This window comes from Martes martes (genome assembly GCF_963455335.1).
Source record: "Martes martes genome assembly, chromosome: 6".
NCBI classification, from domain to species: Eukaryota; Metazoa; Chordata; class Mammalia; order Carnivora; family Mustelidae; genus Martes; species Martes martes.
In genome coordinates, this window is record NC_137893.1 from 144,544,367 (window position 1) to 144,559,701 (window position 15,335).

The 15,335-nt window shown below is 51.3% G+C and overlaps 1 protein-coding gene across 1 annotated transcript in view; it reads right to left on the reverse strand.

Annotated features, from left to right (window-relative positions):
* KIAA0319 overlaps nt 1-15,335 on the reverse strand; it is a gene marked incomplete at its 5' end in the record, with an annotated part of 57,150 nt that overhangs the window by 37,810 nt on the left and 4,005 nt on the right. Inside the window, 6 exons of the mRNA XM_080805966.1 lie at nt 1,869-1,961; nt 3,473-3,560; nt 4,646-4,743; nt 5,886-5,984; nt 8,659-8,851; nt 14,333-15,216. Of these exons, the coding sequence (XP_080662092.1) occupies nt 1,869-1,961; nt 3,473-3,560; nt 4,646-4,743; nt 5,886-5,984; nt 8,659-8,851; nt 14,333-15,216 (1,455 nt within the window). The remainder of the gene's footprint in view (nt 1-1,868; nt 1,962-3,472; nt 3,561-4,645; nt 4,744-5,885; nt 5,985-8,658; nt 8,852-14,332; nt 15,217-15,335) is intronic.

Here is a 15,335-nt window from a genome sequence, read left to right on the forward strand (position 1 = left end):
CAGGAAGGAGACAAACCATAAGAGACTCTTAATCTCATGAAACACACTGAGGGTTGCTGGGGGGTGGGGGGCTAAGGATAGGGTAGCTGGCTGATGGGCACTGGGGAGGGTATGTGCTATGGTGAGTGCTGTGAATTGTGTAAGCTTGATGATTCACAGACCTGTACCCCTGGGGCTAGTAATACCTTATATGTTAATAAAAATAATTTAAAAAATAATTGAAGGCTAGAATGAAATGCAACAACAGTAAAACATAAATTTTGTAATTTATCATCTTCATGCTTAAATTTGTTTTTGCATGAAATTATTTAATTATATAGATTTCAATGGATATGTCTTATGTGCTAGCAGGATTTCTTCTTCTCCCTAAACTGTCATCATTATTTTCCTCCTGAATTTCCATCAGATTTGAGTGAGGCTGTTTTCACTCAGTTGTGAACTAAGACCAAAAAAACCCCCCAAAACCAAAAAAAACCCACAGTGCCAGGCACTCTTGCTTTTTTAAGAACAGGAATCAAGCAGATGTACCACATTGAAATGCTACTTCTACTCATCTCAACAACGCATGTGATAACTTTCTAGCATTTTCCAAAGGTATCTGAACTGACAGACTGACAAAGAATTAAGAGATGTGGGGCGCCTGGGTGGCTCAGTGGGTAAAGCCTCTGCCTTCAGCTCAGGTCATGATCTCAGGGTCCCGAGACTGAGTCCCGCATTGGGCTCTCTGCTCAGCAGGCAGACTGCTTCCCCCTCTCTCTCTACCTGCCTGCTTGTGATCTCCCTCTGTCAAACAGATAAATAAAATCTTTAAGAAAAAAAAAAAGAATTAAGAGATGCTTACATATAAATACAATACACCTTTCCTACCGACATCATTAAAGTGTAAATCCACAGAAAAGGAATATCCTACAAGAAAACTTCCCTTTTCTGCTTTAGAAGAGAGCAAACAAAATGTGTTCCATAGAGTCACAGAGACAGAGCTGGAAGGGAGCCGGCTGCATCCAACTCAGTTAAAGAACAAACTAGTTCAAGTGACAGATTAATCATCCCAGTTTCCTGTACCTAAACCATCCGGTGTTGGAGAAATCAAAGCGTGCTACGTTTCCTCACGTAAATATTTTCATCTAAACTACGCTTTGTTTCCATGCTGTAAGGAGGACATGTCAGGAGGCTATGTATATCTGAGTGGGCACAGATGATCACGTCAGTGTGACTTCGGTGTGGCTGCAGATTGCGAAGCGGAGCAGCCCCAGCAGCGGACAGTTACCCTTCTCCCACCGACCAACGCAACCACTCCGGACGCCACAGGGTGTGGCAGTAGCTTTGTGGTTAAATGTACATAAATGCAAAGACCGGGTACACTGAGACTGAACGTATCTTGTTGTACACGGTCACAGATCTGCATCTGTCTATATTAACATACTGTCAAACACAGGGAATGTTTTCATCCATTCTCATGGGCACGGACGCCCGGAGTCAGACGCGCCCCGTCTCACACAGAGGAGAAGGAATGATGTCCGACTGAAGGAACAAGCACCGCCCACCCTAGACGAAGGCAACCATTCTTCTGTTCAAGTGATTTTCCAGTTGTTCACCACATATACCTCATCAAAAGGAGATTCTCTAGGAATTGCTTTACTTCCAGAACAAACAGCTAGGCCCTGAAGAAGTCTCCATGGACAGCTGGGTCACAGCTGACTGCAAGGGGAGCACGGGGCAGGGGCTGCGACGAAGGGGCCCAAGGGCTGTGAGCCACGCACCCAACGACAGAGACGCCACTGCGTCCGCACGGGTGTGTGAGCCCTCCCAGCACCACGAAACCTTGCAGCACGCAGGGCAGAGAGGCCCTGAGTGTCACAGATACCCACGGCTGCCGTCGATGAAGGCTGACGTCAGAGGCAGGGTGAGCACTTGCGTCTCGGGAGACACCACCGCTGTGGGGGGCAGGTTGACTCTTCCAGCTGTGTGAGAGAGAAAAGGACACTGACTGAGCACAGATCATAACCCCATTAAATCATCTGCTTTTTAAAAGTTGGTTTTAGGGGTGCCTGGGTGGCTCAGTGAGTTAAGCCTCTGCCTTCGGCTCAGGTCATGATCTCAGGGTCCTGGGATCAAGCCCCACATCGGGCTCTCTGCTCAGCGGGGAGCCTGCTTCCCCCTCCCCCTCTGCCTCTCTGCCTACTTGTGATCTTGCTCTGTCAAACAAATAAATAAAATCTTTTAAAAAAACAAATAAAATAAATAAATAAAAATTGGTTTTAAACATCCTGTCAGAAGGTGTTTATCCTGGGGCGCGTGGGTGGCTCAGTTGCTTAAACATCTGCCTTAGGTTCGGGTCATGATCCCAGGGTCCCGGGATCGAGTCTGCATAGGGCTTCTCATTCAGCGGGGAGTCCGCCCAGTCTCTCTTGCGCTTTCACACTCTCTCCCTCTAATAAATAAAATCTTTGTTTCCTATTTTATCTTACTTTATTGTATTTATTTGTCAGAGTGAGCACACATAGAGGAGAGGAGTAAAGAGAGAGGAACAAACAGACTCCTTGCTGAGCAGGGAACCTGATGTGGAACTCGATCCCAGGACCCCGGGACCAAGACCTGAGCCGAAGGCAGACGCTTAACCGACTAAGCCATACAGGCATCCCAATAAATAAAATCTTAAAAAAAAAAAAAAGAGGAAGAAGAAGAAAAAAGAAAAAGGCATTTATCCTACAGACCTCAACTGTGGAGATTATTTCCCAAAGTTCTGGAACCTTCCTGTTAAGTTTTAGGGGCTTGTCTGAAGATTTACATTTCCGTGGGCAAGCGCGGGCTCAGGGACCGTGGGTATTAATAACACAGGGCGTCATCACAGACCATGAGGAGAAGGCGAGGAGGAGTGGAGTACGGTTCCAGCTCCTACGACGGTCACCTGGGGCTTAACTCTTCCACCGCAGGTACCCCCACCCCGGGGACCCCAACACCACGCTCCGGCCCGGAGTAAAGCTCTGGCTGAATGGGCAAAGCCCGAGGGCTGGCTGGGAGGCAGAGCAGGCAGAGAGGTGGGCCTCCTCGGGTGTGCAGGCTGTGCCCACCTGGACTATGGGCCCCTGTGTCTAGTTCATACAAATGTGCTGTCCTGTGGGCGGGTGGCGGCCTGAGCGCTCACTGCCCCCTGGGGGGCTCAGCTGACGGTGTCTGAAAGGCGCACCACACCCCTGCAGAAGGCGAGGCTGGGTCACGGGGAAGGGAAACAGAGGCGGCCGCAGAGAAGGCAAAGGGCCAGCAGATCGCTACCCTCAGGCCAGCGGTAACCCGGCAACCTTGAACAGCAGGGTTAAGCAAGGACTAAGAATTACACAAAACTCAGGAAGGAAAACAGAAGAGCAAAAGAGAATCCAAATATAAGAATAGGAAGTAGACTGCAAAGTTATTCGGGCACCCGGACCGGAGACAAAGCTGCACAACTCGAGGCCATCCTCTCCTGCAGGCTTACCTGGCTTAACGGTGACATTGACAAATCCTTCTCCAAAGGCATTGTCACTAGACACTGCTACTTTGAAGGCATAAAGTCCTGCTGACAACTGCAACACAGAGAAAGTGACGCCGGTGAACACGCGAAAGACAGGACAGGTCTGCGGCCTAGGAAGTCCGAACACCTCGCAGGAGCCGCTGTCCTGGAGCGAGCAGAGCGCAGGGGCTGGGGGGCGTCTCCTTGGGGCGGTGCACACACTACCCCCAGCTCGAAGGTCACCCAGAAAGGCCCACGGCCTCGTCACAGACGCTCAGGGGCCAGAGCAGCCGAGGGCAGCAGCTGGTGAACTCGTGTGCTCGGCGGTCAGCGGTCTGGGTGCCACACTCGGAGCAGCCGGGCTCCGTGACGCAGGGAGAGGGGAGCTCCCGCTGCCCCCACCGCTGTGTGGCCTCAGGAACAAAGAAGAGATAATCGTCGGGTGGGAAACCAGACCCCCAGCAGCTCAGTCAGTTTATTCCTGCTCCTGGTCCAGGAGGGGGGCGGGTTTCTTCTGGGGAGGGGCGGACCTGCTGGAGCAATATTTCACAGCCCGAGCGTTTGTGAGCTGGGGTGGGATTACTGGCAGCTCAGAAGCGCGCCTGCTTGGGAAGCAGAGATAACCGGAATGTCTCTACCTGCAAAGAACAGGACTGGGGCGTCTGGGGGGGCTCAGTCAGAGAGGCGTCTGCCTTCAGCTCACGTCATGATCTCAGGGTTCTGGGATGGAGCCCCGCGGCGGGCTCCCTGCTCAGTGGGGAGTCTCCTTCTCCCTCTCCCTTTGCCCCTTCCCCTCTGCTCACACGCTCTCTCTTGCTCTCTCTCTGATAAATAAATAAAATCTTTGAAATTAAAAAAAGAGAGAGAAAACAAGAGAGAATGGGACTTAGAAGAGAGACTTTGCAGCCTCACCACAGAGACCCCTGGGCAACCGGCCGCTTTTCTCCAAGCCGATACGCCAAGTCCTTCAAGTAAATTCAAGTTATCCGAAAGTCTTCTCTCCTCCTCTCACCATCTGTCTGTCTACATGGTTGGAACTTTATTCATTTATCACCTTCTTCTGACCTTGATCATAAAACAGATTTCAGGTTCGACAGCTAAAGCGGTAACCGAGTTCTCTGCGGGGACATCAGAGACAACCAGTGTCCAGTGACTCACGTGAGAGAGATTAAGAGTTTGCGTGTGTCTTTCTTTTATTCCATCTTGGTAGTCTCCAGGGTGGCTTACTAAACTCCATTCATAGCTGTAGGTGGTTTCTGAGAGAGAAAAAAGAAATACGAGTAGTCACGGGTTCGGAAAGGTCGCCGTAGGCCATCTGGAGGGAAGAGGATGACAGCCCCGACTCCAGCAGGAGGGGTACCCGAGACTCTGAACTCTGCCGCCAGCGCTCAGCCAGGTAAGGGATAGCAAGGTTTCCTACCCTTTTAAGGTAAAATTTCTGTTTCATTAGAAGAACATACAGCTTATGGAAAACTCATGAAATGGAGGAAGTGAAAAAAAGAAAATCGTGTCCCCGATCTCACATGCAGCATTTGATGGCTTTCCTTTCAGGGTGACTGTCTACACAGACACTTCCACAAGGTGTAATCCACTGTACTTCTCCTCCTTCTAATGAAAGGCAAGGAGACCTCCGTTTGTAGCGTCTGTTGCGGGGGTTTAAGGACACAAACACGGACTAAACCTCCCGTATGAAGACGGAGTTGTCTCCCACCGTGAGACACTAGCAGTTCAAGGGTGAAGGGCCTCAGCCAACGGCTCTCAAGGCAAATGCCAAATACCATCTCTGCGCTGAGGCCAACCCATATGTGACTGGGGGGACACGAAGGAACTGAGCTGAATGAGAAGCATTCAACACGACAAGAGCGAACATACCCTGAGAAAGAATACGTCTGACAGGTCAGGGCACAGCGCCCATGTTGGCTGAAGGGGAGAGCGTTGCTCAAGCCGAAGAAAGGGCATTTTGAGCAACATGTTTTGAAGAGCTGTTGTGGGGTGTCCTGAGAACCTCAGAGCCCCGTGGGCAGCACTGTCCTGTCAGAGGAGCTCCGGGGACACTGCCCGTCTCCTCACGGGGCAATCTTCCCAGCTGCAGGGGGTCGCCGCAGGTCAGACTCTGGGTCGGGGACACCTCTCCTGCTCTGACACGCCCCTCGCCTCGTGTCCTCAGCAACGCGTGACTCTGTGTCCTGACTGACGAAGGCTCGGCCCTGTGGTCAGTCTCCCACGTTTTCCCTCCACTTTCAGCTACTTCCGTAGGGTCGAGTGCTTACGACCACCAAAGCCTCATCCGCACCCCCGGCCCTCGGGGCGACCTCTCGCCGTGCTGCTGTGAGTAACCCTCGAAGCCGGGCGGAGGGTGACTGGCCTCTGCTGTCACAGAGGGGAGGCAAGCTCTCACCTGCAGGCGGCGCGGGCACGACAGAAGCCTTCAGTTCCACCTCGTGCTCCGGCAAAGTCACGATTTGATTCTCGCCAGCCCACACCGAGAGTTCTTTCACTGCAAGTTGATTGGAAACGGTACAGTCCTTTACACACAATAATGATGTTATACTACTGCCCGACGACAGATATGTTACTTATTTACTCATTTTTTTAAGATTTTATTTATTCACGAGAGACAGAGAGGAGAGGCAGAGGGAGCAGCAGGCTCCCCACTGAGCAGGCAGCCTGACCCGGGGCTCGATCCCAGGATCCTGAGATCATGACCTGAGCCGAAGACAGATGCTTAACCAACTAAGCCACCCAGGCATCCCTAGATTTTTTTTTTTTTAGATAAGATAACAGAACATATTTCTGTAATCGCTCTCTCTCTGATCTTATCTAAGACACATCCTTCCTCTGGCTAGTAACCATACCATGACCTATATTCCATTGCAGGCCAGATTTCATAAATTTTCATTCATCCATGGGCATTGACAAGGTGAAGAAAAGTATGATTTGGGCTGACTGAGCACAGTGTTGGGTAACAAGGGTTCCTGTGTGGGTTGACTCTCTTTCCTCACTTATCATCAGCACTTCTTGACTCCCTGGTATGTGCTATTTTTATTTAAAACTGAGTGTAATCGTGTTTCTGGATCATAAGTCACACGCTGCTCAATTCTGATAGCAGCCTCGTGAATTACCGCTGACGGCTTTGCTCTTGGAAGCTTTCCAAGAGAAAACCCAGTCAACCTCCATAAAAAGGCGATTTTAACTCAGGCCATGGGACATTCATGCTCGTCCAAAGCACTTATCCATGAAAACAGCCCTCAGGACCACATTCATTCTCCTTCCCTATAACCAGCAGAACACTGCTGTGTTCAGTTGGCTTCAGTCTCACTTGTGAAATACAGTTGAGACATGTCAAGACATTACACAGAGAAAAGAAGAGTTTTGCCTTGGTTTCTTCTGTTTTTTAAGCAGAGTGTTCAAGACGTCTCAGCTCCTTGGAGATGCTGGGGAGCCAGGTGGCTCGCTTAAGACTGCACCTGTCCTCACAGTCAGTACTCTATCCTTCCAGTACCTTCCTGGGCCGGCTGCAGGGGCCTCCTGGGTGTCTTGCGCTCCTTTCTCCCAATTCTTTGCCTTGAAATTCAGCAACTGTGGACCCAAAGGGGACACTGGTCCCAACCTATCGTTTTACAGACGAGGGAACTGAGCCTATAAAGGTCAAGTAATTGCTCAAAGTTACACGAATAGTTAACAATAAGAGATCCACCAATAATTAATTTAAATGTATTCATTTCAACAAACACACATACCAGATTACACTGTGCCAAGTTCGGCTCCAAGGACTTTAAAATGATCACTTCTTCTGAGCTTGTAACACCTCCCTGAACAGGTCCTATGAGAACCCAAGGATCCTACTTCCCAGACTGGTTTCCTTCTCCCTGAACACCGAACATCTTCTCTTCTGCTATTACCTTTCTCTGTACACTAGCTCAGGATCAAAGTAAATCAACACGGCAGAGAGGGTCATCCCCACAGAACAGCTTCGGAAACAGGTCTCCAGTATCGCCTTCGTTAGTAACTCTAACGGGAGCTCCTCAGTGCTGCCCATGGCCTCCGCGAGCCCTGGCTCTTTCATGACACCTTCCTGCATGGAAGTCTCTCTCCTTCCCTCAGCCCATGTCCTCCTCCTCCTGTCCGGCCTCTCTGGCAAGGCCCCTCAGCCAGCTCTGCAGACTCCTTCCGGCCCTCCAGCTCCTGAGGTAATGACGTCTCCCAGGTTCCTGCCCAGGCCTCTCTCGAGCTCACCCGCCACCCTCCCGGAAGGTCCCACGCGTGCCCTAAGCCTTCAGTCTCTGTGCCGATGCCGCCTGGTCCTCCATCTTCGGCCCGCTGCTCCTCTAGCGTCCGGTCCCACACGCTCACTGACCTCGGAGTCCCGGGGTCCTGCAGTGAGCCCCTCACCAAATCCTGGCGATCCCAGCCCCACGAGAGCTCTTCAGGCTGCTTCCCCCTCCCCATCCTTGCGGCCGCTCCCCTCGAGTCCTAACGGATCCTCTTGTCGCCAGTCAACTCCACGTTATTTTCTTGAAAACAAATCTCATCATTTCATTTTCCTGCTTAAACTCATTCAGAGATTGTCCACACTCACTGGATAAAGCATAAATTCCTTAGTACACATCACAGGTCTTTCAAAGTCTTACCCCGCTCACCGCTCCGGATTCACGCCTTGCCCTTCCCTCTCACCCACGTGACCAGCGCCAGCCAGACTGACCTCCCGACAGCGCTCCCAAAAATGCCACAGTGCCCCGCGCTCGGTGGGTTCTCACCGACTAGAACCATCATTATTGCTTTAACACATCGCTGCCCCGACCTGAACAACACGCCAACCCCACGTCAGCTGGCTTGTTCTATCCCAGCATCATCGCCTCTGGAAAGGCTTTCCTGGCCCTTCTGAAAGGTCAGGCGGGGTGTCTCCCTCCACTCCCATCGCACCTGTCACAGCACTTACCACAGGATATGAAAACCAGCTATTCTCCTGTCACTCGCATTTGCTGCCTTACAGATCACTGAGGGAAAAGGCAAAGTCCGTGTTTTCGTGGCTGGTGTGGAGCACTGTTTCTAGCACAGGAGAGAGGCTTGACGACGCACTGGGAGGGAACGAGCGAACCTTACCGTTGCCCTAGTGTAATTCGACAGCATGTTTGCTACTTTTCTTCCAGCTGTATTGTTCCCACAGTTACCTGTCCGGGGAGCAGTGGTCGGAGATGCAGGTTGCTCTGATGGGGTGGGCTCAGCAGGGATGAGGCTAGCGGGACGGGTTGGAGCGCCATGATCCGGGCTCCTTGTGGGGACTGTGAGAAGTGGGCTCTCCTCAGTGGAGGCTGGGCTGAACTCCAGTCTGGCTGGAGAAGGATGACGGGAAGGCATTAGAACCTAGGAGATCAATCACAAAGACAAACTGTTAAGAAAGAAAGAAAAAAAACAAACCAAACAAAAAATGGTTGACCTCGTTGAGCAACACAATGTCACGGACCTTTCACATAAACGGTCTTCAAAATACCATGTCTACTATCACAGAATGCTAGAACCCTAGACCGTCTCTTACTTTTTAAAGAAAAGATTAATTAATTTATGAGAGAGAACAAGTGTATGTGCATGTGTGTGTGAGTGGGGGTGGGGAGAGGAGAAAGAATCTCAAGTAGATTCCCCACTGAGTGCAGAGCCTGACACAGGGCTTGATCTTGGGACCCTGAGATCATGACCTGAGCTGAAACCAGGACGCTTAACTGGACGCTTAACTGACTGAGCCCCCCAGGCATCCCTGGACCATCTCTTTCAAATATTCTCTCTGCTATCTATTTAAAAAAATGTAAGAAAACTGTGGGTTGGACAGTTATTATAAGTGAACACACACAGGCAGTCACTCGAGATGAAAGAGAGAAAATAACTGTAGTGGGCTCCTAAACTAGTCCGTAAGGCAAAAACTGAAGACAGTCCGGTAATCCAACGACCAGGCTTCTAGAGTAAATGATCTCTACTTGCACCATCTATTGTTGTATAAATTGTAACTGGAAATTATAGTTCTAGTTAGCCAACTTAGAGGGTTTTTTTTAAAAGATTTATTTAATTATTTGAGTGGGGGAGGGGTAGCAGGAGAGGGAGACAAGCAGATTCCACTAAGCATAGAGCCTGATGTGGGGCTCAATCCCACAACCCCAAGATCATGACCTGAGCCGAAACCAAGAGTCAGATGCTTAACTGACTAAGCCACCCAGGTGCCCCAGCTAACTTAGAGTTCTTAAATTATATACGATATGCCGGAGAGGAAAGTTTCATCATATGATAATAAAATGCTTCTTTTGAGCTGCATCTGTCAGGGACCATAGGGCTAAGGAAGTGAAAGTCAGGCTAATAATGCAGGAGATCCAGGGGGGGAAGGTGCGGCGAGAAGTCACAGAGAGCAAAGCTCTAAGTCCGACGTGCATCAGGGAAGGGGCCAGTGGTGTCCACAGAAATTGCACGCTGGTGACCCTGCTGCAGCTGAGGGACGTGCAGACCCAGCACATCTATGACTGGACACCTGGTCACTCGCGTCACTGCGAATATTCACTGGATACCAGACACCGCGGCTCGTAAAGTGCCAGGTAGGACCAGACAACTGGTAAAATCGTCCACAGCAAATTCCGGGCCCACAGTGCCCCCCCAACCCCCGGCTGAATAGACAGGCTCCAAGGCGACCCGCCCGGAAACATCCATAAGCCCAGGTGACCAACGGGCTACGAACACCTGAACATGGGTACCAGAAAGGGAAAACTGCATCCGTCCCCACACCTCCCCGCGCGCTCCCCACCCTCCCCCGTAGCTACTGCCCCCAGCACTGGCTCTTGGCAGACCACGCTGCTCTGCTGTCCTGCCCCCTGCTCCCTGCAGGGCATTCAGTAAACGTCCACCCCCTCTGCTCTGCTCCACGTGACTTCGTCACTGCCCAGGCCCCAGCCTCCATCTGACCAGGTTGCCCCACTTTGGTGGCCCCCCCATCCAATCGGGAGACCGCACAGCCTCCGTAAAGATAAACCAGTTCTGTTTAGTTTTAGAGAGTCCTGAAAAATTACCACCAAGCTGAAATAAAGAACGGAGTCCACGGACTGTGGAGGGAAACACTAAGGTGCCTCTCGGAGGGTTCACAGCCACCACCAGGTCATGGCCGAGGGGACAACAAGTCCACTCCTGCCTCCAGTCCAGACCACGTCCTTCCCCCTCATGGCGCCTCTCTAGGCTGGAAGACCATGCCAGTTCCTCACGCACTCCTGGGCCCTGTCTCCGTGACCTCCACACAGAGCTCCTGACTAGGCCATCAGCACGCAGGTCCTCCTCGACGTACCCCACCCAAAGAAAACGGATCCTCCGTGGAAGCAGTGGGTACCCCCACCCCCCATTTCGGCCTTCAGTTTATAGCCTGGCCCCGTCAACAAGAGTCTCAAATGCCCCATTTCTTTTTTCTATTCTTAATTACTTTTTTTTTTTTTTTAAGATTTTATTTGACAGAGAGAGAGATCACAAACAGGCAGAAAGGCAGGCAGAGACAGAGAGGGAAGCAGCCTCCCCGCCGAGCAGAAAGCCCCATGTGGGGCTCAATCCCAGGACCCCGAGATCAAGAACCGAGCCGAAGGCAGAGGCTTTAACCCACTGAGGCACCCAGGAGCCCCTCTTAATTACTTTCTAAACAACTTCTTGTACAGGCGTCTGTCTGATCTTGCCTACTTAAAAACAAAACTGCAGGAAACATCATTTATCCTCTACAAATTTAATCTGCATTTGTTTCAAAGTTCTTGAATATGTTCTATTTGGTCACACTATTTTATGAATGCTGCTGCTACACGTCCTTGTACGCACAAATGTTTTCGTTCCTATTGCGTAAAGACTTAGAGGTTGAATGGCTGGGTCATACGGTGACTCTAGGTTTATTTTTTTTTTTTCTTTAAGGTTTTTGTTTTGTTTTGTTTTAGAGACAGAGAGAGTGGATGTGCCAGCAGAGGTTGGGGAAGGGTGGAGGGAGACGGAATCAGAATCCTAAGCAGAATCCACGCTCAGCATAGCGCCTCTGGCGGGGCTTGATCTTACTACCTTGAGATCACGACATTCGGCCAACTGAGCCGCCCAGGTGCCCCACTAAGTTTATCTTCCTGAAGTACCGCTGGACGACTTCCCAAGGGCCTGTACCATTTTATTCCACCCCCCCCCCCAGCAGTGCCTGAGGGTTCTCATTTCTCCATCCTTACTAATACTTGCTCTTTTTCTTTTAAATTCTAGCTAGCCAGGGGAAGGGGTATCTCACTGTGGCTTTGATTTGCATTTTCCTAAAGATGAATGATGAATGCTGTTAAGTTAATTAAATAAGGAAGCTATTCTACCGAAGGCAGGGAGAGATGTTGGAGGTGGGGGGCAAGGTAGGGATCTAAATTCAGTTTTTGTACTGGAATATCCAGTTGTCCTAGTACTGTTTGTTGAAAAGACAATTCTTTACCCCATGGAATTTTCTGGGCACCTTTATTTAATACAATTGTGTTATTTTAAATACTTTTTTGGTGAGAGAAATCTTTGTTTTTGTCATTAATTCCAAACTTCTTACTTTAGGAGAATAAAATTATATTTCTTATGCTGCAGATCTAATGTTTATCAACACTAATTCAAGGATTATTTACAACTCCCTTCAGTTCAAAAAAACTTAATTAGAATGTAGGGCAAATTTTGTATTTCAGTGTAAACTACGGTCTATAGGTTCTCCCAGTTCTCTGATTCTAGACTTTCTTGTATTTGAGCTATTGTACAACTTTACCAGCTGTAGGTAACTGATAATACTGCAAAATAACCCTTGTCTATAGACATGGAGACTTTCCCCTAGAAAAACCAGTTCTGCCTCCATTTGCATATTTATTTCAATGTTCTTGATCTATGAATCTGGGGTTCAGTGGACTCACTTATAAAACAATTATAACTGATTAACTCATTAATTGTTGGGGGAGTAGAGACAAAGGAAGTTTTCCAAAGGATTGTCAGAACTTAAAGACGACTCCCAGGGTCCTGGGGGCCAGCCTAGCCTCAAGCTAATGTGGTTTTTGACTCTAGGGGAGCACTAGCCTGAAGACAGTTGGGAGTTTCCTGGAGGAATGTCACACTCTGCCCGCCTCCAGTATTTGTCAAGGGGCTGCAAGAGGTAAGGACATTGAATTTTATCTACATTTCCTTTTGCTTCTGTCCTGCACACCAGGAACTGCTGGCCATCTGGACCACAGCCCCCCATTTGACTGGAGCCCTTACCCTGGTTCGGGCCCAGGGGCAGCTACAGCTCCCACAGGCTGAGGTCTGCAGGTCGCACCCCTTCCCGAGCCCGGGTTCCACGTTGGGAGATGTTGGAATTGCGCCCAGGACTTCTCTTGGCCGAGACGCTGCACTGTCACCTGCTCACTGAGGCTCTAGTAAGGCGTGTGCATGCTCGTCTTGTTCTGAGTGGACGCAGCCTGGCTAAAAGAGAGAGGGTCTCCACATTCGGGAGCATTGGGCGCAACGGGCACACCTGCTGCTTGTGTGGAAGGACTACAGCCCCGAAGTCATAGATGCCTCTGCCAACAGTAAACTCTTACCAACACAACCCCCTTCCAATCCTTTGGAAAACTTCCTTTGTCTCTACTCCTTCAACTTCAAAGTCTATTACCAATGGCTCTTCACAATCCCAGTGCAGCTCCTTCTGCCCAAGGGTCCTGTCCCAGAGCTTAGATAAAACCACCTCTTTTGCACTGAAAATATCTCAAGAATTCTGTCTTGATGGTTTGCTCTGGGACCTCACAGAAAATCACATCAATTCTCAGTGTGGGGCTAATGATTCCAAACAGACGGGGAACTTTGGAAAGCAAGTGAGATCGGGAGCTTAACACAAGGAGAGCAGAGCCCAGACCCGAGGGAGGCTCTCCTTCGGCCCTGGGGAAAGGCAAGAAAGAGAACTGAGAGGAAGGGGTCCACGAGTGCCGTGGGCCCACGAGTGCCACGGCTGTGTTTCTCATAGTCCCTGAATGCCGTCAGCAGGGCACTTCAGGCCCCCCCCCCCCAACCCTGTGACTGCCGCCAAATCTGTTAATTAACAATTCCAGGTTTCCAGCGGGCTCAGCAGTGGAGCAGTGACTCTTGATCTCAGGGTTGTGAGTTCAAGCCCCACATTAGGTGAAAAGATTGGTTAAAAAATAATATCTTTTAAAAAAAAACCCACAATAATTCAACCAAGTATGTTTCTGAGATCTAACTGGGTTTACTGAATAATTCATGAATTGGGCAGCACCCTATTTAGCAATAGTAAGGAGCTCTAAAGGGTAACAGGAAGGGTCAGTTTTTAAATGCAGGACAAGGCAATCGTAAACAACAACAAAAAGGGATTATTTCAGGGCAGGTCCCCTCCCTTTGGGGAACCAGAGGATCTCATTAGCGGATTACCTCACTGGTGCAGGCTGGGAAGTTCCAGAATGACGGACGTCTCTGGGGAAGGCTAACGGCAGTCGGGCTGGGTATTAAGCCCTGGTTTGGGGAAGGGGCCCTGATGACTGCACCTGGAGCCTGTGAGTTTTCTTTGGGGAAGTGTGCCGTGTCTACAGACCGGCTGCTGGGACGTCTGTAGATCCTTATTGCCCGGGGATACTGGGAGAGGCATCCCACGGCAGAAGTGCCGAGTCATCATCACGAGATGACTGGTTTGTGAGGGCAGAAACACTGTTCTTTTTCACACTCCGGTCCCAAAGGCGCAGCAGAGCAACAAGATGCCTTTGGCTCCCGGAGGCTCTGAGGGCTCTGTTCTGGTGCGTCCAGCCCCCCCATCTCCCGCCCGCACAGCCCCTCCACGCACCGCCCACCCTGAGCTACCGGGCCCACCTCTTCCCCAGAGCTACTGCTGGGTGGTTCCTGGAGCTGAACAGTCTCCTTTCCCAAGGCCTCTCTGGAAGGTGGAGCTCTCACCCAGGGCGGCGACGTCCTGCTCTCCGAGGACCGTTTCGGGGCCGGGGTCCGTGCTGACCCATTCAGCTGACGGAGCACAGGGTCCTCCTGCTCCCCGGCGGCCCAGGGCAGGCCGTCCCCAGCAGAGGGGCCGCCCGGGAGCAGGCCCCAGTCGGTGTACTCGGCACTGCCTCTGGACTCCTGCTTGCTGAGGGACTGGAAGGGGTCCTGCTCAGGGTCCCTGTAGTCATCGGAGTACTCCGACGTCTCCTCTGGGCCCCACTCAGTGTCCTCCTGCTCCTCGGCGGCCCAGGGCAGGCCGTCTCCAGCGGAGGGGCCACCCGGGAGCAGGCCCCAGTCGGTGTACAGCTGGAAGGGGTCCTGCTCAGGGTCCCTGTAGTCATCGGAGTACTCCGACGCCCTTCTCAGGCGGAGAGCGGGGCCCAGAGGAGACAAGTCCTTTCTGAGACCCTCAGGCGAGTCCCCCCAGCGTCCCGAGGGGGACCTCCTGCGGAGCACCATCTCCCTGTAGTCGAGCAGCTGCTCCGGCCTGCGGGCCCGCCTGCGCACGAAGGTGAGGTAGGACCTGACGGAGCCCATCTCCCTGGGCTCACAGCTCTCGGAGGGCAGGCAGCTCACCAGGTAGCAGTGGCCCTCAAACCACCAGGCCAGGTCACAGCGGGCCAGGTCACAGCACGCAGCCGTGCAGTCCGCCACGGGGCTGGTCTGAGGCACCCATGCGATTCGGGTAGTTTTCAGGTTTGGTGAAATGATGGCATTGGCGAATGTCCTCCCCTCGCTGCACTGGCCACAGGCACAACCTGCAAAGGACACAGTCTCTGATGAGGAAAGGAGCCAAGTCATGTCTGGCCAGCATTTCCAGAAGAAATTCCCCTGCCGTGCCTCACAGTCCCCCCATTGCCACACCCATCGACATGTC